Source organism: Chlamydotis macqueenii, chromosome Z (genome assembly GCF_036417535.1).
Source record: "Chlamydotis macqueenii isolate bChlMac1 chromosome Z, bChlMac1.mat, whole genome shotgun sequence".
Lineage (NCBI taxonomy): Eukaryota > Metazoa > Chordata > Aves > Otidiformes > Otididae > Chlamydotis > Chlamydotis macqueenii.
Genome location: NC_141593.1, coordinates 67,830,794 through 67,858,468, shown reverse-complemented (window position 1 = coordinate 67,858,468; position 27,675 = coordinate 67,830,794). Strand labels below are relative to the sequence as shown.

At 45.1% G+C, this 27,675-nt stretch overlaps 1 protein-coding gene across 4 annotated transcripts in view; it reads right to left on the bottom strand.

Moving 5' to 3' along the window:
- The window catches only part of MUSK (muscle associated receptor tyrosine kinase), a 54,610-nt gene that overhangs the window by 10,573 nt on the left and 16,362 nt on the right, over window positions 1–27,675 (bottom strand). Inside the window, exons 6-13 of one of the 4 annotated variants that reach the window (XM_010117226.2) lie at window positions 18,295–18,419; window positions 13,732–13,891; window positions 12,216–12,222; window positions 9,188–9,454; window positions 4,369–4,544; window positions 3,932–3,955; window positions 758–846; window positions 250–409 (exon numbers count right to left, since the gene is read on the bottom strand). In XM_010117226.2, the coding sequence (XP_010115528.2) occupies window positions 250–409; window positions 758–846; window positions 3,932–3,955; window positions 4,369–4,544; window positions 9,188–9,454; window positions 12,216–12,222; window positions 13,732–13,891; window positions 18,295–18,419 (1,008 nt within the window). Of the gene's footprint in view, window positions 1–249; window positions 410–757; window positions 847–3,931; window positions 3,956–4,368; window positions 4,545–9,187; window positions 9,455–12,215; window positions 12,223–13,727; window positions 13,892–18,294; window positions 18,420–18,463; window positions 18,496–27,675 lie in introns of all 4 variants that reach the window. The other 3 variants (XM_086770539.1, XM_086770540.1, XM_086770541.1) reach the window with 3 other exon arrangements.

Below are 27,675 nucleotides of genomic sequence, written 5' to 3'. Positions count from 1 at the left end.
GATTTCATCCTTTAGCCTTAATATAATCTGAGCCAAGGAGCTCAATTTGCCTGTCTTCATTTTCCCTTGTTTAAGGTGCATGTTACACCTTCTGGTTAAAGATGCTGAGTGAATCTATGAGAAGAACCAGGACTGGCTGAATCCAGAAGACAGAACAGATCAAGGCGGCCATGAGCAATCAGGATGCAAACACCTTGCATGGCCCCAAAACAACCACAGTGGCAGAAACCATAAATTGCAGTTGCCTACCATCTCCACAGGGAGACACACTGCAGTATTCCCAGGTCACGGATGGGTCTTTTGTGTAGCACCAGGGACGTTCATTCTCACCTCCTGGATTGCGGCAGTAATTCTCAGCATCAGACAGCTCAGGGAAAACCTGAGGAGTCCTCCTGTGCAAGTGTGGAGCCTTGGGAGAGGAAACAGATTGGATTAGTGTTTCAGTATAATTTTTCCTGCTGGTATTAGCAAAACAAAACCGAAAAAAAAACCAAAGAGTCAAAGAAGGCAGAGGTAAAACAGCCTTTCAGTAGCCTGCCAGAATGACAGACAACATATCTTGTCTTGCCATGGGAAGGGGAACTTGCAGATTGAACTACAAAGAGGGTATGAAACACCAGTGAACTCAAGAATGAAGGCAATCTGTCCCCTGCTCAGCCCTTCCACTTGGACTGGGCTGCCCAGCTCCAGGAAACTCTTTGGAAAGGCAGACCTCGAGCATGGCTCTCTGTTTGGTGGGTCTCACACTGATGCACACCTGGTCACTCCACTTCTGGCAGGGAATGCCGGAGGCCGTGACATTGGCCCAGCCCTGGTAAAACTGGCCATTGCCGCTGTAGCAAGTCCCTGGGGGAAAAAAAAAACAAACATGAGGTCAAGGCATCTTAGACCACATCCTACAGCAGAAACTCACAAGAGTAAGCTTCATATTGTTACCCAAGAGCATGTGGCAATTAGCAATACATATGAAGCGCATAAAAGGACCAGAAGACTGCAGGCAGGGAACTGCTTAGCCTCCTGTTCGCACTTAAATGGATTTTGAGCTCAATACATAAGGTCTAATAAGGTAAAACTCCAAAGAGGGAACTGGAGCTCTTTCAGATCAAGAAAATGGGCCATGCATATGTGATGTTGCACTGCATCTACCCAGTTTACAGCACTTCCACACAGAAATTGCAGAGCAGAACTACAGTGAAGCCACCCATGCCAAACCAAGGCAGAAAGCAAATGGCAGCACTGACTGCATGATTCCCAGCCTGCACTCTTACAGGGGCACTAATAGGAAGACACCCAAATTCCTGAGGTAGTCAGCAGAGGGCTGGGATTCATAAGGTCCCTGGGTGGTATCCCTCCTCCCTGCCTCTGTACAGTGCTTGTCCTCTTAGACTGAATGTTTGGAAATATACTGAAGCCAACTACAGATCTGAAGGAACAGCATCACTATAAAATAATGTTCTTTAATAATGTGTAGTTCACTTTCCACAGACAGGGCTTACTCTGGCTGCAGAAAAAAATAAGCAGAAAGTCTTGAGAGGATTTTTACTGCAGGAACATGTTCCCAAGACATAAATGTAGACACCACCTGTCCTCACAGGAGACTTTAATGCATGCTGGAAAATCTAGGAAGCAGGAAGAAAATAGAGGAGAAGCAGACTTACACACTTTAACACATGCTAGCTAATCTTATGTAAACTCTGCTGACCGGAGGCTAACATTCTGGTTGATGGCATGCATTAGGGAGGGTCCACTGTATTGATAACCTTGTTAGATAAATTAACAAGCCAGCAAATGCTGTTGTCATGCTTTTATTTTCTATTGTGTTCCTAAATTTGCAGCTTAGAAAAACAGGAGGAAACCTGACCTGTTCTAAAATGAAGGTTTTTTAAGCAAATCTTTTTCAGCTTCATGAAAGCTTTGTGTAAGTTTTGATCCAACTTTGAGGCAAAGGCTATGTGTTTTAATTTATCCTTGCAGATTGTCCTATTTCTCCTGTAGGAGGAACATAGCAAATGCATCATGATGCCTCTCTGTTCTTTTCTTCTTGCATCACCAACTGCACTCAGGATTGCAATTACGGGTCTTTTATAGACCCTTAGCTTTCAGAACTTTCACCAAGCACGACGCATGAGTAGGCAGAAACACCACCGTGACAATGTTTGCTCCAGCTGAGTGAGCTCAAACACAGGATCAAGTTCCTGTAGTCTAAGGCATGCAAACACCTCAGTATATGAATGGCCATGGACTTCATGAGTGCACTTAACCTGTCACAAATGCAAAGTAAAATGCTCTAACTTGGACTTCTTTGACTCATATGTAAGCTACTATGTTATGCCTCACATCCTCATGAAGCTAACAGCCCTGGCATGACCAGCACCTGTAGCTCTGCAGAGGTGTAACATCTTGTTAAGCTGCCCTAGAACACAGTTGTGTGTCCAAGCCTAGCATTTTAAATGTCTCACATTCAAAGGCAAGGAAAGCAATACTTGAAACCTGCCTCATGACTGAGCTAGTAACTAACATGAAAAAAACTTTTGCATGTATCTGAAATAAACATCAGCATGACACCTTCAAGGAGTAATGTGGAGAGCATTAAGGCCAATTATAACACTAAGGAAGCACCCCTGAGTTCTTGGTGGCCTGCAACATGCAGATGCTCTCATATACAGTCTTGCTACACTGAGGACAGAAGGAATAATAAAGGTGGTCCAACTGGGCTTTAATTAATAGCTTTGGTGGGCAAGCTAGAAAACAGTTCATTTCATGCTCCCCAAACCTTTGTGCATGTAACAGTGACTCTAAAGTAAAAAAGAGGGGACAATATCACCAAAATGTTACTCTTATGTCTCCCTGATTCCTAATAGTGCATATCTGTGCAATGCCACGCTGGGAAAATACTATGCAAGCTGAACAAAAATGTCACACATTTACACAGGAGACAGAAGTCATGTCCTGAACCCGCAAACATCCAAGGGGAGGCTGGAACCATCCCATGAATGCACCACTCATTTGCTGTCATCTCCCACATGCTTCTTTCCCCAGGGAGGGGATGACTGCAGCTGTGGGCTGTGAGCATTGGGCCGTGATGCTGGATCTCCCACGGGGTGCTAAAGTGCTTGTCTCCCAGGTGTGCAGCGCCAGGCACCTAGGGCTTGGGTGCCCAAGTGGAGCCGAGGCCTTCCCAAGAAAGAAAATCCCCCAAAATCCTCAATTTCACCTTTTTCGCTTTCTCTATCGACACAGAAGGTGCATGCCTCTGCCAAATCTGCAGGCCTTGCCTGCTCAGAAGCATGGCAGGAGACAGGCACTGTTCTTCCTCTTTCCAATGGGACAAGTTCAGTGGCTGAGCTTTAAACTGCAGCTGCATGTCAGTTAGAAGAGCTGGATATGCATGTTTCGGTTGAGATTAGCAGCAGAGTGGGAGACAGACAGAAGTTGCTGCAGCACCGTGAGGGATAGCTGGGTCTTGTCATTGGTCATGGAGGGGTCGTGCAAGAAACAGCCAGACTTCAGAGATTAGAGGAAAGTACTGGGGCTTTTTGGGTAATAAGGTCTTACAAGGCCAGCCTGGTGTCAGTAACAGCATATAAGGCTGGGATGACTTCGGTAGTGGTATCAGAAATACCAAATATGGGTAAAGCAAAACTAGAAGCAACAGGTAGAAATAAGGGGGAAGAGCTGGAGGGTATACTAAAAGCACCATGCCTCTCTAACCGTCTTCAACAGTTACCAGCTTATGTTCTCCCCAAGCCCTGAAGAGCTGGAAGTGCGTTTTCCCGTGCCTTGGATGTGGAAGCTCAGGCATTCCCTGTAACAACCTGAATCCAGCCAGCCAGGACCAGAGCAAAACACAAAACTGTTGTGCAAGCTGCATCTTCAACAAAAAATATCATGCCCACATCTAGAAACACGGAGCCTGGAGCAGTCTACTTACTAGTTATATTCTCCTTCTTAAAATCTGTAAAAAGACAAGACAAGATGCAAGAAGGGGTTGTCCACGATGTGATACAACTGAGTGCTTGCTTAGGAGCATGCTATGGGAAGAAGATCCCTTCCAGCAGTGCTTAAGCAGCTTATTTCTTTGCAATGACACCTGAATGGCAATTTTGCCATCATTACGATTGATTTTGGCAATGAAGTTGTTATGACCCTCTCAATAAAGAGCCAGGCTTTTTTTGTGGGTCTGACCCGCACCTCAGTTGAACAAGACAGGCATCAGCCGATGCAGCTGTCACAGTGCCATGCACAGGCACTGACAAGACAGTACTCACTGTCAGCCTTTACTTCAGTTGCAAATTATGGATCGTATCATTCTCCCTCCCTCAACAAGAACATAGCTCTCAGGAAAACAGGCAGTGTGTGCCACCTTACCAAAGAAAGGAATGTGGGTGCAGACACTGGGGTCCTGGTGCAGGCTGGGCAGCCTGTTGCATTCAGGAAGAGTGAGCAGCATCAGTCCTGGCTTGTAAATCCCCTTCTGAGAGTTTTCCTCCATTGAGAGCCATTCCTTAAAGCAGTAGAGATCCTTTACAGCAAGGCAATTCTCTCTACATTATTTTGCAAAAAACAGTGAAATACAGCAGTCAATGGCTTGATAACAAGGGCTGCACTTAGCAGTGGTGCACAGGGGTTATGCAGGCTGACAGAAATCCATTAATGGGGCTACACTTCCTTAAGCCAGTCTGTCTGGCTCATAAACCATAAAGGAAACTCTGTATAAAATTTAATAGCTTCTTTTAGGAAACTCACAAAGCTACATTTTTAATGAAGCCGGGTTATGCTCAAAATACAACACACATCACAGTCTGTGAGGAGTTCATTCCCATCTTTTCCTATTTTCTAAGGAAAATTATTGCCATTTTCTACTATTAAACAGCATATCTGGGAGTTATCTTAGCATTTTTCAGTATAGTCTAAAAATCTCACTTGTATACTGTAAATTGTGCATTAAAGTGTCATCTGTTAAAGACAGGAGATGATCTGAAATTCTTAATCTTCTTAAACTAAATATTTGCCTGTAATTTCAATCTCACAGAATCACCCACCTGATTTTCTTCTTTTTTCTACAGACACCTTTCAGTCCCTTTTTCACCTGTCAACTGTCTGCAGCAAAACCTTTACAGTGCTTGGTAACACAAGAAACCTTACTGTCTTCTACCTAATGTATCACCTCCGTGGCAATGTGAAACATTCACTGACAAGAATTGCTATGGATGTTTAAATATTCCTTAGACAAGAAACTATGAAGAAGGCCAAGGAAGAAATACCTGCTTTAGAAAGGAGAAAAAAAAAAATCCTAACAAAACAAAACAAATCAACCTGTACCATACTGGAAAGTTGGAGGGTGGAGGGTTTGTTGCACTAGTCAGTTTATCAGTGATTTGCTTATTTATGTACTCATTAGTGAGAGCTTGAGTTGCTAAGCCAGCTTTGAGGTCACGTGCAGAGATTACTTTTGCTGAGCTCAGCTCAAGTCCTTTGTGGATCCATGTCCTTCCCAAGCACCACATTTGCTGGCAGACATGGGAGAGGACACAGTGATGCAGAACGGTACAGCTGGGGACCACGGTGAAGGTTTTAGCCAAAGTCATCACCTGCTGGGCTGATGCAGCCTCATTACTTACAGTTTGCCAACAGTTTTGGCAAGTGCAGATGGCCATCAGTTTCAGTGCTGTCTATAACACTGCAAACCCTCTAAAGCACCTGAAGGACAGAGGCTGTTGGGAATTTAACCAGGGCAGCAGCTTTCCTGTAACAGCAATGGATGCCTTTCAAGTTTGCAGGCTGAAGCCATCAAAGCCCAGCTGCCCCATGTTGGTTTTAGCTAGTGCTGGTTTATTCCTTCCTCACTTCCATGAAAACCAGAATGCAGCCAGATGGCATAATTTATCTTTTTTTTACGTTAAACAACATGTGGAACAGGAATGACCTTCTGAAGTAAATAAATGTTTAGCTAGAGAAGTGAGAAAATCTTGGATTTGAAGCACTGGCCGACACGTGGGAGCTGCGGATTGTGTTAGCTGCCTTCACTCCTGAAGCCCCACTATACTTAAACAAGCTTCTTGCTTGGTGTGCAACTGCAAAATGTGAAAGGTCATTCCTCTGCAATCCTGTCCGCTCCAGCGTTGAAGGTAGGTTATCTTCACCCACAAACCCACGCCAGGAGTATGGTGAGGCAGCCAGAGGGAGGGATGGCCAGTGTCCTCGAGCTGGGTTCATACCATTGTTATAACACTTAATCCTGAGCAGCAAGACCTTGATGAGATCATATGCAAAGATTGTTTCAGATTATTATTAGAACTGTTATGTCATGTAAATGACAGATGGACAAAGAACAGTAGCAGCAGAAGAAGACAAGTGGAACAATTTTAGGGAACACAGAGAACTGTTCAAGTGGAGGTGGGGATATATAGAGCCAACCAAAGTGAGATGTTTTCCAACACAAGACTGCTATCTGGTCTCTTTGTATTAGTAGTGGTCGAAACAGAAATTTAGGATTTTTATTCTTCTATTGCAGAAGCAGTCAGTGATAAAAGGCAGATGTAATAAAAAATTAGGAGATGAGACATCAGTTTCCCTTAAAATCAGGAAAACTAATTTTAATCAATTGCATCTTAATTTACATGAAACAAAATTTTTCCCATGTTGTTTTCTTCTGCTTCACTTCATCCTGTTTTACTCTCTGATTATTTTTATAAAAGCTTTACTCAGTCTGTCTGTCTGTTGTTATTCTTGCTAGCTAGGTTCCAAACCAAAATAAACATTAAAAAATGACATAGTGAGAGAAAAAAAATGGTGCAAAGAATAAATAACAAGACAAAAGCACATGGAAATATGTCAAGGAAAATATGTCCCTCAAAAACTGGGAGAATTCTCCAGCCTCTGAGACAGTTAAATTCTTACTCATTAAGTGTTTCAGCTGAAATGTCTGGTGTAGTCTAGCCAGTTTCTGCAGAGAGGTATAAAGTTGTCAGTAAAAAGCAGATATGAGAATTGGAAAGCAACCAAGACCATGTGAAATGTGTTCAAGAGACTCCAGAGATCTCAACTGCTCAGAAGTACATATTAGATGCCTGAGTTATCAAAAGGAGTATTGGGTTAGGGTTTTGGAGGAACTGTTGTCCAGCTGACATGCTTTGTGGGAACAGGAAACAGGAAGGATGCTGTTCCAGGGCCTTTGTCATGAAGAAATCTGCATTCAAATGTGGATTAAAATCATGGGGAAAAATTGTTAAAGGGAAAAAAACCATAACACGTGTATTTGAAGAAAGACGATGCCAGCCAAGTCCATTAAGATTTAGACATATTTGCAAATGCTGTGCCTCTTAGCTCAAGATCAAGTGCAGGTTTACGCTGATTTTTATCACTCTGACTTCAGGAGTGCCCCAGAAGTGCAGGTCTTCAGTCGAATTGCCATGAATTCTGGTCCTGCAGGACACTCATGAGCAAACGTAAATGAAACGAGACCCAGATCTCACTGAAATGCCTCGTGGAGCACTGTGCAAAATCCTTAGCTGACCAGTGTACTGTGCATATGTGGCTCAGATATAAATACTGTCACAGATATTGAAAAAAGGCAGAGAGATCATGTACCTAAGGGCATAATGACAAACAGCAGAACAACAAGGTGCCAGGAAAGAGTCTGCCAGCAAAAAGCAAGTTTCAGTACTTGACCGCATGATTATCTGTGGATACTTGCACATACACTTCTTTCATAGAATATATGCCCCTACTGTCATGGTGGAGGAATACCAAACAGGCACCAAACAGAAAGCACAATGTAGTGTCAAGCTTCATACTGGAATTTTCCTCTGTGCCTTTGTTTCAGAGATATTAAAGGAGGAGCAATCAGAAAGGTCCAGATTACAAAGACAACATGCTGCTGACTGTCCTAAAAAGCCCCTACATAACTGGAAAAATAATTGCCAGTAGACTACATCTGGCCCAAGTCCAGCTGGCAGAGCACTTGCCATGTCTGCAAAGAAGGCTTGTATTTCAGTTGAAACACTAGAGTTGGGGCTGCCCTACTGAAAAACACAAATCTGAATAATCTGTTTTAAGATGCATTTCAAGGAGGACAAGAGTAAAGTACTACACCGAGGCAAGGAAGTGGGAAATGACTCGACAACAGTCCTCCAGGGGCTGAAAATGGACATGAATCAGTTGTGACCAGCAGTTATGTTAGGAAAAATGGAAATCTTAACCCTGAGATGTCCATGTGAGGCTGTCCTCTGTAAGGCATGCCAAGTAATCATCGTTCTGTTACAGTTAACACTAACAGAAGCTGGGCTGGAGGCTGTATATATTTAGCGCTTAAGGAACAATGAAGAGCAGACGTTTCAGAGGCCGCAAAAGCAAGAGCTATGAGCAGAGCTTGGAAAAATCAGCTTTATTCTAGTCTGAAAAGTTGGTGAAGACTTAAAATCTTGCTGCAAAGGAGAAGGGAAGAAATTTGTCTCCATGACCATAGTGAGAGGACAAGCAGCAATGAGGGAAGGGCTGCTCAGGAGGTTGCACAGGGAGCATTCTCGCTGGGACATGTTGCACAAACACCTGTCAGAAGTGGATTAGCTGTAGTGGGAGATGCTTTGGACTCCTCAGGGTCCCTGCCAGCCCTGTTTCAATGCACATTTCTCTGCATATGGCAGGATAGAAAAGCCAGATGGGAGGTTTTGTTTAGCAGGTACAATTACACTGGCAGTGTCTCTAGTGTAGTCATTTTTTGCTTCAGCATTGTCACGGTGGGAAGAGTAGAATGATTAGTGTATTGCCTTGTCCAGATTTGTTGCATGCACTGTGGCCATATTTAGTCAAAATTCCAAACAAACAATTACTTTTAATAATAATAATGAGTACATATTGACCTAGTAAGATTTACCAACGTTAATTATTAAAATCAATCCTGTCATTCAAATGAATATTTCTTTTGAACACTGTCTGCTAAAAGCCTGAACTAACACAGACATCTGGGCCTGAAAGTCAGTCCATACCTTAGCAATGATCACAGAGAGAGCTGGATCAGATCTACTTCATGCGTACAGAGGAGAGAGCAAAAAGAAAACCCATGCAAACCTAGAGGATTCATTTTCACTCAGCACTACTGCAGGTCTGGACAGACCCCCACCACTCCCCTGCTGCCTACACATCCCCACAAAATGAAAGTAAAAGAAGAGCATATTTTTTAATTTACCTGCACACTGGTTTTGGAGCTGGTCCAGCTCCCGAGGGATTGCACTCCTGGAAGATGTAGTTACACAGCAGAGACTCAGCGGCCGGTTGGCAGAATGAACTCACCATTTTCAGTTCAGTCCAGGCAGTGTGCACAAGCAGCTCTTGGGTCTCCTCTGGGTCAGCATAGGAGGAGTTGAAGAAAACAAGAGCATTCTTCGCCAAGACAGCACTACACACCTCACCTCTGTAGGTGCTGCAGTAGCCTGCATCACCCTTGTACAGCTTGCTGTTGGGGACAAGAGCGTACACACACAGTAAGCTCACAGCCCTAAACACCTGCAGAAGCAGGAATCCTAGGCTCTGTTTCTGAATAGTGGCATCTGCAAAGCTAACAGAGGGCAGAGGCGAGAGTAGACGGTTATAACCACTAAAAACAGCTAATACCATCCAAAAACGAAACTTCTGCAAGGAACCCTGGTGTGAGTGCAGGGCTCTCCTGGAGAGCTTCAGGACTGAGGCTCCAGCCAAGGGTTGCTAGCATTATAAGCGGGCAAAAAGACTGAGCAATCATGCACAACCATATCCCATCATGGCCCCTCTACCTGCCCCCAGGCCCTAATGGGAAAATCTGTTTTTTTTCCTCCTTCCCTGCAGAAGAAATCAGCCAGGCTGCTTGCTGCACACTGTGTGCAGCAAGGATTTTTTTCCCTCCTAACTAGCAACAGTTTAATTTTTGGTGTTTTCTATGAGCAGGAGCCAGGTGAGTCCCACTCAGCCAATGCCAGGAAATTCTTCGCAAGATCAGACCAGCCAAGCTTCTGCCTGCCCCTCCTGACCCTACCTCTCTTCTGCACAAGTTTAGGTGGGAGGAAGGCACAAGCCTCTGCAATTTTCCTTCTGGTGCTTCTCTGCAAGGTCCATCCTCTCCTCTCTCCACTGTATCTCTCACTTTGCAAACTCCTGCCACAAAGCATGGGGCCAGAGCTATTTCAGAGCAATGAAAAGCACAGCAGGGTCGGCTCCTTGGTGAGCCTTTTATTTATCTTTCCCACATTTTTCACATCTAGCAGGAGACGGCTGTCAACCTTCCCTCTCTGCCTGCTTCCCCATGGCAGTCAAAATGGAGCAGCAGGGCAGGGGCATGCATAGGTCAGCCATGCTCCAAGCTGCTCCCGCAGCCACCTCACAACAGCAAGGTCTGCGGGTGAGGATGCGCCCTCCACTCAGGCAGCCTGTGGGATGCAGTGTCCTCGGTGGTAGGGGGGGAACCTGGAAAAACAGCCTTCCCTGTGCGCAGAGGACAGCCGAATCAGGGAGGGAGGAGGGCTGGGTGCAGCTGTCCCTACTGCTCATTTGGTCAGTTTAACTGGGGTCAGGAAGTTCAATTCACAACATGCCAACCATTTGGAGTAGGCAGCAGAGCTATTTGTATCTTTGCTGTTTTTTTCGTTCCCCTGTCCAAATAATCACCCATTGTCAGCCCTGGGGGTTCTTGCTGTTTTTCTTCAGCAAGCTGGAGGTACAAGGACAAGGCATTATACAGGATACCCAAATTTCTGCTTTTCAGATGCTGCTCTCTGCAGATTACACTCTCTGGCTCTGGTTTAGCTGCACTACTTCAAGTTCCATGTCATTTTTTTTTCTTTTTTTTTTTCCTGTATGTCACATTGGCTAAAAAATACAGGAAGGCACCGATTCCTTGAGGTAGTACCAAAATGGCAGTGATGCTGTGACACCCTGCATCACCCCAGGGTCCACAGACACCCCTTCATGTGACACAGGCACCCCTTTGGGCACCCTGTGCCAGTCCCACAGCCCGTGACATCTGCCTAGCACACATCTGCCTGGCAGCAGGTTTCCCCACAGCACTGCGCTGCCCCCAGCACCCTGCTAGAGCTGTCCTTGGCTTGGAAGGGGTCACATTATTCACATTTCCCTAATGATGCTTGTTGTGCTTAATCTGAAAAGTGCGTCCTTCCTGTACCCCAAGAGGCAAAGTAGGGCACAGATGTGCATGGGGCAGCTGACTTCAGTGGGCTGCAGAAGCAGCCTGACAAGAGCCACCGGCACTAATATTGTATTTCCTTGCTTTTCTGAAACCTGCAGGGATACAAGGACCAGGCCGCAAACACATTGCTGGCCTGTTTCTCACAGTGCCAGAAATTTCAAGTGGCAAATGTTGAGCACAACTGCGGGACAGAAGGGCTGAGAATTTGATCACTGTTCCCATGCCTGTCACACCTACACGGGTGCAAGTGCAAGGCATAAGCCTGCCGCCATTCGTCAAGTGGTTCCTAAATCACTTACAAACTTCCTGAATCAATCTTGCAAGACCCTGTAAGGGAGGCAAGGGCCTTCACAGGGAGCTTGTGTCCACAGAGTGGCAAAACCATTTGCTTAGACTTTCTCAGGCTCTGCTCTTTGCTTTGAGGGCCAGCAGCTCCCAGCCTTCCTCCCAGGCTAATCTTCTCATTTTCCTTCCAGGCTGATCTGCCAGTGCTAGGACTCTAAAAAGAAAAAGCCAGCCAAATTGTTCAGTACTTCAAAAAACACTAAGCAAAAGTGCATGTCTGATCACGTGCAAGTGGCTTTAACTATCCCTAACTCTGCTTGGAACAAATACCTAAACCTCTCTTGTGCTAATCTGGTGCTAATCTGAGCCAAAATATTGGCTGTATACAGACGGGAGTTTAACTTGCAATTAAGCTTTTGCCTGTAAATTTATAAGGCCAGTGAAGTTCTGGATATGTACTGTGAACAGAATTTACTCCAGAATTTTCTGCCCACTACCCTATTTTAAACACCCTTACTGATGTGTGATACACTGCCTGCTTGATATAGAGGTATTCTTATCTACTTGAGCCAAGTTTCTAATAATTCCTGTATAAAGGAGCTCAGTGTTCCCTTCAGGTGAACCTCATCTGCACACTTGGCATCCAGAAACTCATTCCTTTCATTCAATCAAAATTAAACAAATCACATTGGATCATCATTCTTCTGCCTGGCCCAAAGAAAACCCCTAGGCAGCCACAGAAAGTCATTCTTACCTCCACTCTGCTGGGAGGAACCGAATCCAGGAGTTGTGATGAGGCAGGAGAAAGAAGAAATGGAAAAGACATCAGTGCCACTTCATTGCCCCCTCTGAGATGTGAGAGTTAAGATTATCATGCTAGGAAATCTGCCTGAGACCTGTAAGCTGTCTGAAAAGGGTGCAGCTAAATTCTGTCCTTATTTTGCACCTTCTTATGGGAAAGGAGAGTTAGGCAACACTGGATGCCATACAGAGAGAGGGAATGAGGAGGAGGAAGTGGATTGTTGACTGCAGTTCTTTCTGAAGTGGACTGTTGCAGTCTAAACACACACCTTTACCCTTATCCTTTGGGTCCTACATAACTGGCAGATAGCATCCTCTGTTTAAGCCACCCATGCACCCATTACTGCAGGCAGCAGCTGTAACAGGTGGGAGAAATCAGGGCTGGAGAATTGGCACAGGCATAAGGCCATGCCTCCTGCTTGCAGTGCCATGGGGAGCTGGGATGCACCAGCACTGGGAGGAGGTATGGAGCATCAGCCAAGGACTGGGACATCTCTGCCCTGGGATCCTCGGGAGCTGGGATGAGGCCAAGGTCAGCTGCTCCCCTCTTGCTGAGCCCAGGCAGCTTGGAGGAGGGCAGCGCAGCTTCTCCTGGTAGCCTGAAGCACCTGCCCTCCCTACTGGATTTGCAGATCTGCTTTGTGGGGCACAGCCTAGCTTGGGCTAAAAGTAGAAATGGAAACATGAAAAACAGTACCAAGTGCTGAATCTCTTATAGGGCAGAGCTTGCTGCTAGGTCTTAATAGCCAGTGTAAGAAAGGGAATGGTTATTTTCTCAACAGAGTAGAAGCTGAGGCACAGAGCGAGGGGCAGGTGCGTGCCTGGTTAACAGCAGCACCAGGACTACCACCTCATGTCTAGAGTCCCAGATGTTTCCTCTTTCCTCTAACTAAACCCCTCTGCCTGTCCCAAGAGGGAAGGCGCAAGCTGCCACTTTTCTCTTGGTGTGACAAATGCTGTCAGCTAGCTCAGACCAGTGGTATTTCTCCTCTTTGCATCATCCTTTCCCCATTTGGGAGATGTGCCTGGGAGTAGAGATTACACCAGGCACAGCAGCGTACTGCTCTGACAGCAGCCTCCTTGATTTCTGAATGCAACCCCCTGAGAAGCCGAAGTGCTCACAAAAGCTATTTTCACCTTGCTGTTAGGTGATACCAATGCTGGGTCATGGCCGCAACTTCCTCCGTGTGGATGAACTTACCAAGTGTGCATCTGGGACACAAAGTACAAGACAGCATCAAACATTCAGGAAATGACAGCTGTATCAGTCTCCAAAGTGTAAGAATATATGAGGAAATAACCTGGTGGGGGATGCATTTGTACTCAAATTTATCCCCCTGCACACTACCAGCTCTCTAAGGCTTTACTTCCTCCTGAGTACTTCACACTCCTTTCCCCTCCACTAGCAGGGAAGCTAGGACTGTGATTGCAAGGGTAAAAAATTAATGACCCCTTCCTTCCCAGCACACCTGAAATGCTGATGGTTGCTGCAGCTTTTGCGGCACCAAAAGTTTTGCTGTGTTTGTTCGTGGCGAGGCAAGTGAACAGGCCAGGTCGGGTGACATACACCTGCAGTCTGGAGTCAACCACTCTGTCCTTGACACTTTCTGCTATAGAGCCCGCAGAAACCTAAGAGAGTGAAAAGCCCAGTGCAGTAGTGTTTCCAACAAAGGCAAACAAACAAACCAAAGAAAAATCTGAGATCCAGCCCCAAGCATTTAAATTGGCAGCGAAAGATGTAGCAAGGAGATAGAAGTGGCAGAGAGCTAAAGCTGCTGGTGTTACTTGGGTGCTTTTGTAGTAGCTGACTTCACAGACAAAAGCAAATGTTAAAGACCTCTCCTATTTCACACTTCAGCAGTAACATGTAATTAATTTTCAGTTCCAGAGGGCTGTAATCTCAGTTTTGCTCATGTGATTGAACTGGCTAATTACTCCAGGACCTCTTCTAGTAGATTGTTTGCCTATTCACGCCTTAGCAAGGAAAGGCATGAGGTGGCTTTGCGGATTCCGGCTATATAGAGGGAGAAAATAGAATAGTTTGGAAGTTGTTGATTCTGGATTAATATAACCACTACCACCCTTCCAAAGTGGTAATGAGCAAAACAAGCACTCTGGTTCCAACACTTTGTCAGATATCCAATCAATTTTTTATCTGACACCTGGAAATATGAAAGGGGCTGCAGATACGGTGATTTTGGTCAGCTCTTTTCCCAGGTCAGAAATTCCCAGGTAAATGAGCTTGGAGCCCGCTAATTTTGGCCAATTGGCCTTGATTTTATCCTGAAGTCTTTCCTGCTCATATGACATTCATTATAGTAGGAGGACATGGTACACCAAGACTCTACCTTGCAAAGGCAATAGGAAGGAGCAGCATTGCTTGCTCTACCCTTCATATTGATAGGAAGCATCAAGTGTAATTCAAGCAAGATGTGGTTGCCCATGGATTGCCCATGCGATCTGGCCCTGGGGACAGTGAGAGTTGTCTCCCTGGATCCATCCAAGCAAAGCACTCTACCTACACATCTATCTGAGAGATCAGAGAGATCTATCTGACCTCCCTAGAACTTAATAGAAACATTATTTCAATGGTATCTCTGTCTGCTCCCAAAGGTATCAACAGTGCTCATTGAAAAAGCAAGAAGGGATGCACCAGTGTTGTATCACATCTTTAGCAAGCAGATGGGTTTCTTTCTGAAAAGAAAATGCTGAACATACTCGGAGTTGTGGTGAGGGAACATACAGGGAGGAAATCACTAAATAACTAGACCAACACAGCTATTCTAACTAGTGCATCAAGGATGGTCGTTATGCCAGTCACTGTACAAACACAGGGACCAGCGATATTTTCAGTCTTATGCTGTGAAGTCAATTTAGGTGGATGGGAGCCCAGGGGATATTTTTTCACAATTTTCTCTTTTGTTACAGTGCTGGTCAGATTTTTTTTTTTTTTTCCCCACAGAGAACACACAGCACTAAGACACTGCTGAGACCTTCTTGGTGGAAAGGACTAATTTCTTTAAAGGCTACCCCTGCCTCCCAGCATCCACCCGGGAGAGGTGGCCACTCACCCAGAGCCACTTGTGCTTGTTACTCCTCACACCTTGGCCATACCCCGTCCTGTTATCTCCCCTCCCAGCAGCGCTGGACTGTGCCTGGTGAGCATGGAGAGCCGGGATTTCTCCTTCCAGCTTGAGCCATGGGAAGAAAAGGGTGCTTAGGTAGTTCTAAGCAGTACGAGTGGCATGCATGGTCACATGCATTGTGGAAAATCACAAGTGAAAGTGTCATGTAGTTGGTCCTAGGACTTCCACACCAGTCAGCTGTTGTTTTCTCTGCTGGAACTTCAAGGCATTCCCTTGTGTTAATTGATTCTCTTCCCTTTTCAAATATGTTTCCTGAGATTTTGTTTCCAGCAGGCCTTTTTCTAGCTATTAAAATGCCACCTCCGCCACCACTAAAGCAGAGACCTCCTCACATCTTCATACCTAGCTCAATCATTCTTTGTGGTGTGGAAAAATACTCTTTAAGGTCCATGATGCCCTGTGGTGCATAGTGGGAGGAAAGGGAATTGTGTTTCTGTTTAGGTAGGCAAGGCAGCTGTTGCACAGAGGACTTTCCATGCTTCTCTTCAAAGGCAGCTCAAGAACCTCAGCAGAGCCCCACTTTTTAAACCTCAGGACAATTACAGGTCGGCATTCAGAGACCATAATGACACAGTCATATTGCATCTTCAAATGACTCACAGTTGGTTGCTTGTGAGCCAGCCCTCAAATGCATGCGCTCCAGTCCACCCGCTTCCTGACCTGACTTTCCCAGAGATGAACTCTCGTTAAGATCTCCTTGCCATGTTTAAAATGAGGCAGTCTGGAGCACCACCCTCCTGGGACTGAGCTTTGCTTTGCGGACAGGGATGGGGCAGAGCAGATGTGAGCAGCCAGGCAGTGGCCCTGGGCAGGGGCTGAGCATCGTCTCACACACAGCTCTCTACAGGACCGACACACTGGTGGGAATGTGACAGAGCATGCACCTGTGCTCCGGAAATACTCTGCCCTTGCCAGGGACCCCAAACTCCCTGAAAGTTTTCTTTCTCCCCCTCTACTCTGCCCTGGTGAGACCCCACCTGGAGTACTGTGTCCAGTTCTGGAGCCCCCAGCACAAGAAGGACATGGACCAGTTGGAGAAGGTCCAGAGGAGGGCCACAAAGATGATAAAAGGGCTGGAGCACCTCTCTTATGAGGACAGGCTGAGAGAGTTGGGGCTGTTCAGCCTGGAGAAGAGGAGGCTCCGGGGAGACCTGATAGCGGTCTTCCAGTACCTCAAGGGGGCCTACAAGAAAGATGGGGAACGGCTGTTTAGTAGGGCCTGTTGCGATAGGACGAGGGGTAATGGTTTTAAAATAGAGGGGGGTAGATTTAGATTAGAAATTAGGAAAAAAATTTTTACGATGCGAGTTACAGAACACTGGAACAGGTTGCCCAGAAAGGTGGTGGAGGCCCCATCCCTGGAAACGTTCAAGGCCAGGCTGGATGAGGCTCTGAGCCACCTGATCTAGTCAGGGATGTCCCTGCTCCTTGCAGGGGGGTTGGACTAGATGGCCTTTGAAGGTCCCTTCCAACCCTAACCATTCTATGATTCTATGATTCCCCAATGGGGAAGAAGTCTTGAATCAATACCTGCAGTTATCTCAAAATAATCATTGCTAGAAACTACTGAGGACCCACAGGGCTCTGCGGAGGCTGATCTGCTCCCTTTGCTATTCTCCGTGGCGACCTCAAGGGAATATAGAAATTTAGTCTTAATCAGACTGGAGGACACAATAAGGTTTAGAGGAGAAAAGGAAGGCAAGACAGCCTGCGGAGTAGCCTGGGTTCCTTAATAATCTGTTTTAATACATGGAAAGAGAGGATACAGACCAGGATGGACATAGCCTCCTGAAGTAAGGAACTGAAGCAAGAGGATTTATTGGTTCTGTTGGACAAGCAAGTTCACAAGAATGGCCATGGCCAGCCAGTGGCAAGAAAAACTTGGGGTTGACAGAGGGTCAGTGAGAAAGAGCAGAGGCAAATTGCCATCCTGCATGCAGTGGCTGTTACACCTGCCTCCACAGCATCACACCCTGGGGCCCACATCCTTAAAAAAGCTGTTGAAAGGCCACAGAGCATATAAAACATGTCCACCATAACCACGTGAAGACTGGAGGAAACCTATGGCAGGCTCAGGCTGCTGTGACTGTGGTGCGCCACTCACTCCCAGGGAGGCAATATTGGGTGTCAGGCAGCTCTTAAGTTCAGCTGAAGGGAAGGCATTGCAATAGCCTACACACAGACATGAAAGCCAGAAAAATTCAAAGGATGCACCTATTTTCATTACACCACCAAACAATCTCCTGTGAGAAGCAGTGGTTTTGCATCTCTTGGTGCCTACTGCTAAAGAGGGTGTGCCTTTCTTGAGAATGTGCTTCTAGCCAGGAATAAATTGGTGACATACTTCAGTGTGTCACCTAGGTCAGCCTCGAAAATTTCAGATCTATTCCTCTGCAAACATGCTGTACATACATGCTGTCCCACAGGTATTTTGCCTCAAGACAGTTTGCTCTACCTAACTACCTCACTTTGTGTTGTCAAATAAGCAATTTTGCCAGATAAGTGATTTTGCGATATTATTGTTATCATATTAGGAGAAAGGAGAGGAAAAGTAGCAGTAGAAATACTTAAATCCATTATGAAGTCCTAGAAACCCTGTCTTGGAGGAAGGTTGTAAGCATCTAAAGTATCCTTCATCTCAGGCTTTTCAGACCCTAACAAATTAACCCACGCAACACCCTGAAGAAGCGGGAGAGTGTTTTGCAGAGGAGAAAACTGCAGCAGGGAGGAGACGCAGGCTCAACTTGATTGCACAGCAAGGCATTAAGTAAGGCAGGAATAGAAATCATAGGTGCTGGCTCCCAGTCCTGCATTTTAATCCCTGGACTGTGCTTCCAGATGCTAGCAGCCCACCAGGACCGAAAGCATGACAAAAGAGGTACTTACAGCTTTCCCATTTTCCAGCCAGGTGACAGTGGGGACTGGAAGGCCGGTTGCCGCACACCGCAATGTTACCACAGACCCAAAGGTGATATTTTGGGATTCAGGAGCCTTCAGGATTCTGGCAAAAACTGCAGGAGAAAACAAAGATACTAGTTGAACAGTGATGTAAAACTGAGGCTGTGCTGGCATGGGGATGCTTCCTCCCTGGCAGGTCTTGAAACAAGCCATGACCCCACAAACAAAAGAAGAGCATAGCAGGAGCTTCCCAGTGAGTGACAGTCTTGATAGAGGGACAAGAAGCAGAAGGAAAGTGATTGGCGTGGTTATTTTCTGCACCTTCCAGACCAAAATTTTACCTCTGGAAACTTCTACATCATCTGAGTTCGACACCTCAGAGGATGTACCATGCAAAAAACCAACAGCAAAATCATCTGTAGTGTGCAGATGGGGCAGCTTACAGCAAATACGCGGCAAGTTACCATGCTGCCCTGCCAAGGGTGACCTCATGCGAAACTTGTTCAAAACCATCAATGAGGACCACCAGCACAGTCACACACTGTGAAGGTTAAGGGTCAGACAAGTTCCTTCGTGTGATCGCAGTGATTAGGACTTACCATGGAGAGCCACAAACTCTAGCCTTTTCCATGCCATGACAATCTGCCCTAAGGGGAGAGCATCTAACATCAAGTTTTGGGGAATGGCTAGCAAAGACTTTAGGAAGCTGAGACTGCAGGAGGAAAGTAGGTTTTTAAAGTCACTTTTCATCTCTTCTGCTCTTGCTTATTTTGTGGCAATATGGTTACTGTGCAGTTTGAAGATAAGCAAGACAAGCATCTCCCTGCCCCAAGAAATTATTTTTCTTCTGGTGAAAAGAAGAACTGAAGTTCTTTTGCTGAAATTTGAATATTTGCTGAAAACTTATTTTAATCCAGAAATACAACTCTGACGGCCTTTACAAGCTGTATTTCAGTGGCTGTACTTGGACCACATAGAGGAAAGCAGAGAAGGGAGACATTTCCCATGTGGAACATTTGAGTTTTGACCCAAAATTTTTAATGGAGATGCCTGAATGTCCTTGCAGAAGCAGGATGAATAGCTCTGTGCCATTTCTTAGTCCAGTTTCTCATGCTTAGTGAGTAATGCTCACTCTCTACCTTCTCGGCTGCAGAGCAATGGCTAAAAGTCTCCATCAGAAATTTTAGTGAGCAGGGGAGTTTCTCTTGGACAAAAAAAAAATGTCTCTTCTCAGACAAGCCTGGTATCTTGTTTGCCACTTTTACTATCTGCATGGTTCTCCTTACCAACATATCTGATCATGTCACAGTCTTCTGTGTCTCTGTTTTCCCGATGTACCTCTTGGCACTGGTAACTGGTTGCTCCCAGATGAAGACCTCCAACACAGAGCAATTAGGAGAACTATGAGGATCCCTTCAGAAACTGAACATCTGTCCCTGCCATTTGGGATGGGAAAGCTTTGTCTGTGAAATTTCAGTTGGACTAAAAAAAGTATATGCTTCCCATATAGTACTTCCACCTAGTCCTGGCCTGGGAAGGGACTGAGATTCATGTTAACAAAGAGTCTAAAATCAGTTTTTGCTCATGGATAAGCAATGCTAGAAGTACATTTCAGCATAGAAACATTTTGGTTTAGGAGCGCAGCCATTCAATAGGCTCTTGAGCTGGGGTTTTTAGGAAGATTAAATTTAATGTCAGTGAAATGAAGAGAGTGGGAGGATATGTATTATATTCAGTTTCCTAATTCCTCTATGGTCTCCAAGCAGTCCCTCACTGTCGATGCTTGGTGCTGCTTGGTGCTGCTTTGACTCAAGTCAAAGTCAAAGCAGAGTAGCACTGGGGCTGCTGCATCTCCCCTGCCCCTCAGCAAGGCAGCAGGTACGAAGCTCCACCACTTACAAGGAAAGCTGCAGTTGCTGGCCAGGAACTTTCCTAACAAATAATAAGCAAAATGAAACCTTTGCCTGAAGTGAAGCTTCAGGCTATTAACACCAGATGGTTAAGAATTCAGCCCCGAGTGCCCCAGGCCAAGCTCATAATTACTTTTATACTTCGTTCAGAGAAATACTAAACTTTTGGGCCTGTCCCCTGGCAGCAGTTATGTGCACATGGCTCCTGCTGAAGCCGGCACATTAGTTCCCAGAGCCAGAATACGTCCCTCAGTGCTTTTCTCATGCTGCTGTTGGTTTCTTATTGTGCTGCTGGGACCCTGCTCATCTGATAAATCTGCTGCTCAGATTCTGCCCACCTTAATTAATACCTAAGTGACAAATAAACAGCACCCCTTTAGCCAGTGCCAAACACAGGCACAGGCATATATGCCCTCTTCTGTACCAGCTGCTTTCCCAAAATCTGCAAGGATCTTTCAGCCAGGAGAAAAAAAGACACGCTTCGAAAATGATGGCAGTTGCACGGATGTGAAGCAAAGCCACAGCAAGCATGGCAGCTGGTCCAGCTCATAGGCAGTGCCTGCAGGGAGGCCAGAACGCTGCATCCTACTCCCTGGGGTCCTCCCCCAGTGCTGATCACAGCACTTGCTTTAGTAGCCCCACACACTGCTTGACACGAGCGCTTCTCCACCAGCATTGGAAAGGCAAAGGGTCAGGCCATTCAAGCCTAAAACACCATATGCAGGGATAAAAAATCCAGCCACAGCTGCTAAGCATTCACATTTTTCTTATGGAAAGTACTGCAGTGTATTATCTAGTACAGGGAGGGATGGCTAAATGAAAGTGGTCCTATAAGGAAATAAGCTGATTTCCAAAGTGTGGAAGAATGGAAGCTCCTGCTACTTCCAGTGCCACTATGTGCATTTTTAGGACTTTCAAAATTGAAGTTACAGATTTAATACTTTAACATTTGAAGTACTTACATTTGCATGCTTTTAAAAAAAGTATTTTACTTAAAGTTTAGCTATTTAATTTAAGTGCTTATCTCCACATATTCTGAACGGAATAACCTGGGCTTTTTTACATGATTTTATTTTTAAGTGAGAAATTCTCTGGGACAAGGGATGGACTCCCCAGGTCCCGATGGGCTTTGGAGCACTGCTGACTGGCATACTGAGGGACACATTTTCCACAGGACTCTTCATTGCTTTGGGAAATAGTGTTAAAAAACCCCAGTATCAGCTATTTCTCAGCCCCATCATCTATGGGAAGATATTGACGCACTGCCATTGCTGGCAGATGTGGGTGCTGTGGGAAGGCCAGGACAGGTTGTGTGAAAGCAGCCAGTGTCACCTTCCACCAGTGCAAAGTGGAGTAAGACCATCAGCATGAGCTCGAGGTCGATTTTGGCAACCGCATCAGCAAGGAAATCTGTCCTGTAGCTAAATGGAGAAACCCAGCCCCCAAAACTGTGACCTTTTTTTCCCTCACCATATTACACAAAGGAAGAAAAAAGGCAAGGGCAAGGAAGAAATGGCAAGCCCAATGGTGCCAACCTAAGCAACTGGTGGGAAAAAGCAGGTGAAAGGCAGGAAGAGGAAGGAACAGGAGATGGCAATAAATGTTTGTAAAATTCCCATTATTTGCTGGGCTCAGGACATGAGTTTGTTTTCATTTCACCTCAGAGTGAATATTTCCAACAATCAGGTGATTTTTAACACCTCCATTACTTGCCCTTCTTTTCCAGATCTTCCCAAAAGTGGATTTGCCAGGACTTTTGCCTGTTTGGATACATCACCACAAGGTTAACAACATTCACATCAAGACCTGCCAGGCTTTCAGCAAAGGATTTACCCAAAAGCATGATAAAAAGCAGTTAGAGATGGTGGGCAAAGAGGAAAATAAAAACAGAGGAGCTGGAAATGAAATCTAGCCAGCTAAAAGCCAAGCCAGCATGTTACGTTTCACTCCCAAGCCCCCTAATAAATGTCCTTTCTTTTACAGCCCTGCTAAATGATGTGCTGTGCATTGCAGGGCTTACTAGGAGGTATCTGCACCCCGGCCAGCTGCTCTCATTTCTGAGAATTAGGTAACATCATCCAGTCCAAACAGTAGGGCTTTAACTCAGTCACGAAATTTTTATACTATAAAAAGATTAAAGCAAGGCCTCCCCCCCAGCCCTCAGTTTGAACGGCTAACTCTTTCCAGGTGACTTTGTTTTCCCATCGCCTTTGACTGAGCTGTGTTTCATTTCCAGGATTTGGGGCCCAATCCTGCAGTCCTTGCGGCTGCTTGCCCCCTGACTGGGTAATGCCTGTTTTTTTTGTTAAATCAGGCTGGATTGGGCCAGTCACATCCAGGCAGCAGCCTGGGTGGCCTGGGGCCACTCTTCTGCTTTCTAGAAAGGACAAAGCAATACCCAGAGCTCATGGGAAACCTTCATGTGCACAGCCCCACTGCAGGAGGATGCTCCTTTTAGCCAGAGTTTCATAAGCCTTAACACTGGCTTTTACACACTAGGCCCAGTAAAGCACTGTTTTTGGGGTGTGTGGTGATTTTTTTTTCCAGAGCCTCCACTGGCTTTGGTGAACCTTAACTTTCAAAGAACACAGGCAACATTTGCCAATGTACATGAATTAACCCAGCTTGTAAACATCCGCGAGTGTTCATGTCCAAGAGTTTGTTGCTAGTTCTGGCATATTGTAAAGCATATCTGATAGTTCAAACTGAGATAAGGCCATTGAGAGCTAAACCTGTCTTAGCAACCACTTAGTGACAGTCTGAGCTAGTCTAACATGTGAGCCAGACCTTGTGTGTCTGTACTGCCAGATCTGAAATCTCAATCTGCTCCACTTAGCCTGATTGTTTTGTTTTTATCACCAAAAAAAAAAAAAAAAAATGGCCTTTTGCGTGAATACAGCTAGATCTTAGGCTAAATTTTTTTTCCAGCTAAGCTGCAAAACACGGAGGGTAAAGGCAAAGGCAACTCCTATGTGCAAAAAGCATTTTCCTGTGTTACAGCTGGCGCTGTGTTGAGAACCAATGTGTCTGCATTGCTGGTGGAATTGGTAAGCTCCACATGGCCTCAGAAACTCTCCTGATATAAATACCCTGGCAAAGCCTTTGTGCTGCATACTATTCATGTGCAAGCATTTAGGAGCTAAACTGCAAGCATTTTTTTGTTCGCGTTCACCAATGTTCCCATAGCTCTTTTGTACCCAGAGTGTGACAGATTGAAATTACTCCTTCTCTACACAGGAGTTCTGTGGGCTTGGACTTTGCTTACTAATCCGTAAAAAATCATTTATGCTTGCCACCTATGTGCTCCGAAGAACCATAAACTTGTGCCAATATGTTTTCAGTCCTGCCAGTGAGAAGTCTGGCTGTCTAAATCCCCATTCAGATTCATTCATCTCACATCCATTCACTCTTCCTGACAAGTCTAAACCAGACAGTCAAGGAGAAGTAACAAGCTGAGGGGCTACCGTTTCCTTCCCGCTGGTGAGAGATAAGGGGATGTCTGACAAATATGTTTATAACACATAAAAAGAGGCAGCATTTGCGTTTTCTGACATTTCAAATTAATCAGTTCAAAATCCCAACAATTCTTGAAATACCGGGGCTGAGAACAGGCCAGACATCATGCTTGTGGATCAGCGGTCACAGAGATAGTCACACAAAGCTGTATGGAGCAGCAAATCACATGCTAAGAGCCAGGGCTGAACAAGTGATGCACAGTCTCCACAGCTGACACAACAGGACCACATCTCAGCTCAGAGAACAAACAAATTCCTTTTTGATCAGCAACTCCTCTCACAGTATCAGTGATGGGCTCTGCTTATGGCTCACCACACACCTCCGGATGGGAATGGCTCACATTGTACCTTTGCCACTGCTCAAGGCATGCTGCCACCCTCCCACCCCCTTCTGAAACTGCTGGGTTAATAATTAAATCCTGAGATAACGGCAAGGTCAGTTTTTCTTTGATCTCTGAGTATTTCTTATCAAAACTGCAATATTTATCTTTTTGCAAGCCTACCAAGTAATCACAAAGAGGAGCAAAATGCCACAGGCAAAGCTGATATGAAACACTTCCACTTATCTCCATCAAATTGCTTACCTATTTTTATTTAATCTTCATCCAAACATGCTTATTGCCACAGAACCACATGTATACAGATTATCCAAAGAAAAGAAAAGTACAAATTCAGTAGGAAACGCACACAACCACTGTATTATTTCTCAAGAAGCAGCACCATTAGGGATGGGACCCAGAAGAACAAGTTGCAGAAGTGCTGTAAGCAAGCAGTAATTCATCAGCCACCTGCCTCTCACCTGGTTATCGTGGTAATCTGGGAGGAGAACTCCCCAATGCATTTGAAATATCAATGTTTCGTACAAAATCTCAAAATCTCCAAGCTCTTCTGGCTCCTGATACATGAGTTGAGAGGTTCGGGATTTGCAGTAGTTCTAACACCTCATGCAGCACAGGCCAGACAGCACAGCAATACATAGACACTCAATCTGGAGCCTGAGGCTGTGAGATGGACGGCAGGGACAATTCAATATCTCTGCGGAAGGGAGATGCAGGAAACCACACTTCCATCCTGAAGCATATGCCTTCAGTTTCTAAGCTCTGGTGTCTAATATCAAAGGAAGTTTTTCTTAGCAAGGCAATAGCTTTTCAAGGTAACTTTATTCTAGGGTGAGCTCCAAGATTTACGGATGGTAGGGCAATTCACACTAGCAGAAGGACTCATATAATGTTAAATGCACCAGCCAACATAGGATCTTCTCAACTGTGAAAGACTTTGCATGACATGTAGATGTCTCTGAAATCCTAAAAGCAGGCCCTGCAAATATGCAAAGCTATAATAACCAGGAGTAAAATGTAAATAGATAGCTTATATCCTGTGTAACTATATAAAACCTGTTCTGTACAAGTGTTCACTTCTATATACAGAGCAAACACCAGATTCAAGGACAAGCGAGGATAACATGTTCAGATTACTTCCCAAGGAAATGAATAAGGAAATTCTTTTCATGTCAGTACTGGTCTTATATATGTGTTTGGTTTCTTTGAAGGAAAGACCCTTCTAAGCCTCCCCATGCTCTGGCTTTTCTACAATATGGAGAGACACCATGTGCCATTTAACTCTGCCATTACCCATTGCTGCATGTGAAACTGGAAAAGTTGTTCCCAGTCTCCTGAGTCAAGGAGTAACTCTTTTGCTTGTTCCGGTCATGATCACGACCCATAACAACCGCTGCCAAGGCTACCAGTATGCCTGCATGTACTGAAATCTCCATAGCTGCACACAAGTCTGCCTCTCTCCCACTCTCAGGAATGGAATAGGCAATTACGGGAATCACTGAGATACCCAAAACTGAGATAAGCCCTTCAGCATCCTGACATCCGGTCTCCACCAATGGGTAATAGCAGTGCCATGAATGTCACTACATGCCATGTGAAAAACACTTCCTTTCATCTATTTTAAAGTGCTGCTAGCAGTAGCTGCTAGCATGTTTCCTGGTTTGAGGTGACAGCAAGTAGCCTGTTCCCTGCTCACCTTATCCACCATGTGTGCCTGGTTTTTAACACTGAAAACTCTGCTAGTCCCTCCTAACACAGAGATCTATCTTCCTTCCCTGTTCTCAAGTTTGAGATGCCTTTTTTTGGGAGAGGCTGCATGGGGCTGCATTCAACTTCATATTCCTACACAGAGCAGCACAACAGTAGGCAATTGCTGTTCAATAGTATAGGCACACACACCCTAGAAATACTGTGTGACACTAGAACTAGCATTAGCACTAGAAGCAAAATCTAGAGTTGTGCAGTCTGGAGGAGTCAGAAGGGCTTTCACCTCCACCAAGGCTACCTGAATGAGAAAGATGGAAGAGGTCCTTGGAAGACAGACATCAGCCTCAGAAAAATGGTATTGGTCCACAGACAACTTACCAAAACTAGACTTTTAAATAGATTCTATAAAATTTCCAGATTGCCTTGAAAACTCTCCCTTCTGTATCTTCAGCCCTAGCTGTCTTGGTTTCTCAGTGTGAAAAGGCAGTCACTTCAGGATAGTTGTCTCAGTTTGTTCTGCCCCCCTTTACCTGGTAGCGATGGATATTCTCTATCCTTGGCTCTGTTGCTGTGCAGGAAGCACATGCTTCCTAGCTACCCAACACAGTTTACAAGCCAGAGGAATTTTGTCTGCAATATCTTTTTTTTTCCTTAAAACCACAATTCATGCAATGATGTGAGAAATTAATATATATATATTTTAAGTGCCCTTCCAAACTCCTTGTTAGGGGAAAGAGTTGGGTTTGTTTTGCAAAAGGAAACAGCAGGCCCAAATGCCCATTAAAGAAGAATTGCTCATATATGTCTTGTCAGAAATCTCATGCTCCCCGGAGGCTGGCTTTGCAGCTCCTCAGGGCCGGAGGCCACCCCACAACAATTACTTGAAGGCACTGTGTACCTCGTGCCTGTGTCACAGCAAAGCAAGAGCAAGCTCAGGAATAAATTGAATAGCTCACACTTGTTTTCTTATTTGCTGAAAGTCTGGGGCTGTTTTCTTTCTCCTGTGACTTGCCCTGTTACCCTGTAATTATGGCTGTGGTCATATCTGCAGCATCTGAGAACGCTGGGATGACTATGTTGAATGCAGTAAGTAGGAGGAGATTTAATGAGATATTCTGGGCTTTCAGTTACACCCATGCCACCCCGCTGAGGCCAGTCAATTACTTTGGTGTAATTACAGGCAAGCTTGGTACTATTTTCTTTCCCTGAAATGCTCCCTCTCCCCAAAATCCTTTGCAATTTTTAACAGCAAACTGCAGTATTCACCATTTACTGCCACAGGACATTGCCTGCAGGTACATACACCAGCATCACCACAAACAAGGAAGGCAATCCTTTCCCTGGCTTTCTGCCTCTGCTCTTGGCAGAGCCAAACACTTTTCCTTAGTGTTGGTATCAGAATTTCCCTAAGGAAATTTTGCTCAGCACTTAAATGCAAAACTGCAAATTTCCTTCTCAGTCTGCTATTTGGCAGTCCATCTCACCCAAAACATCCTACCTCAGAAGATGGCACTGATAACAATTCAGATTTCACAACGATAGCTGGTCTATGGGCAATGTGGCAAGAGTTAGGGTAACAGTCCTGACTGACTGCTTTGGTGGTCTCTTGGTATCTCCATTTCCTATTTAGTCTTTGCCAAGTACAGATGTGTTGACATAAAACTGTAGAAAACTCTCTGGATAGCACATCTGAAGTCAGTTTTCATTTGAAATAGGGCTCATCTCTGGAATGTGGTCCATCCAAATTGGTAGATCAGCTTGCTAATAGAAACTTTCATTCTTATTACTTGAATTATGGTGTGACTTTTTTGTCTTTTGACTTATCAGTAATGCAAATGTGTCCCAAGATTATGTAAGAGGATACAAAACAGCTGAAGGCAGCTAGTGCTTTACACTTTG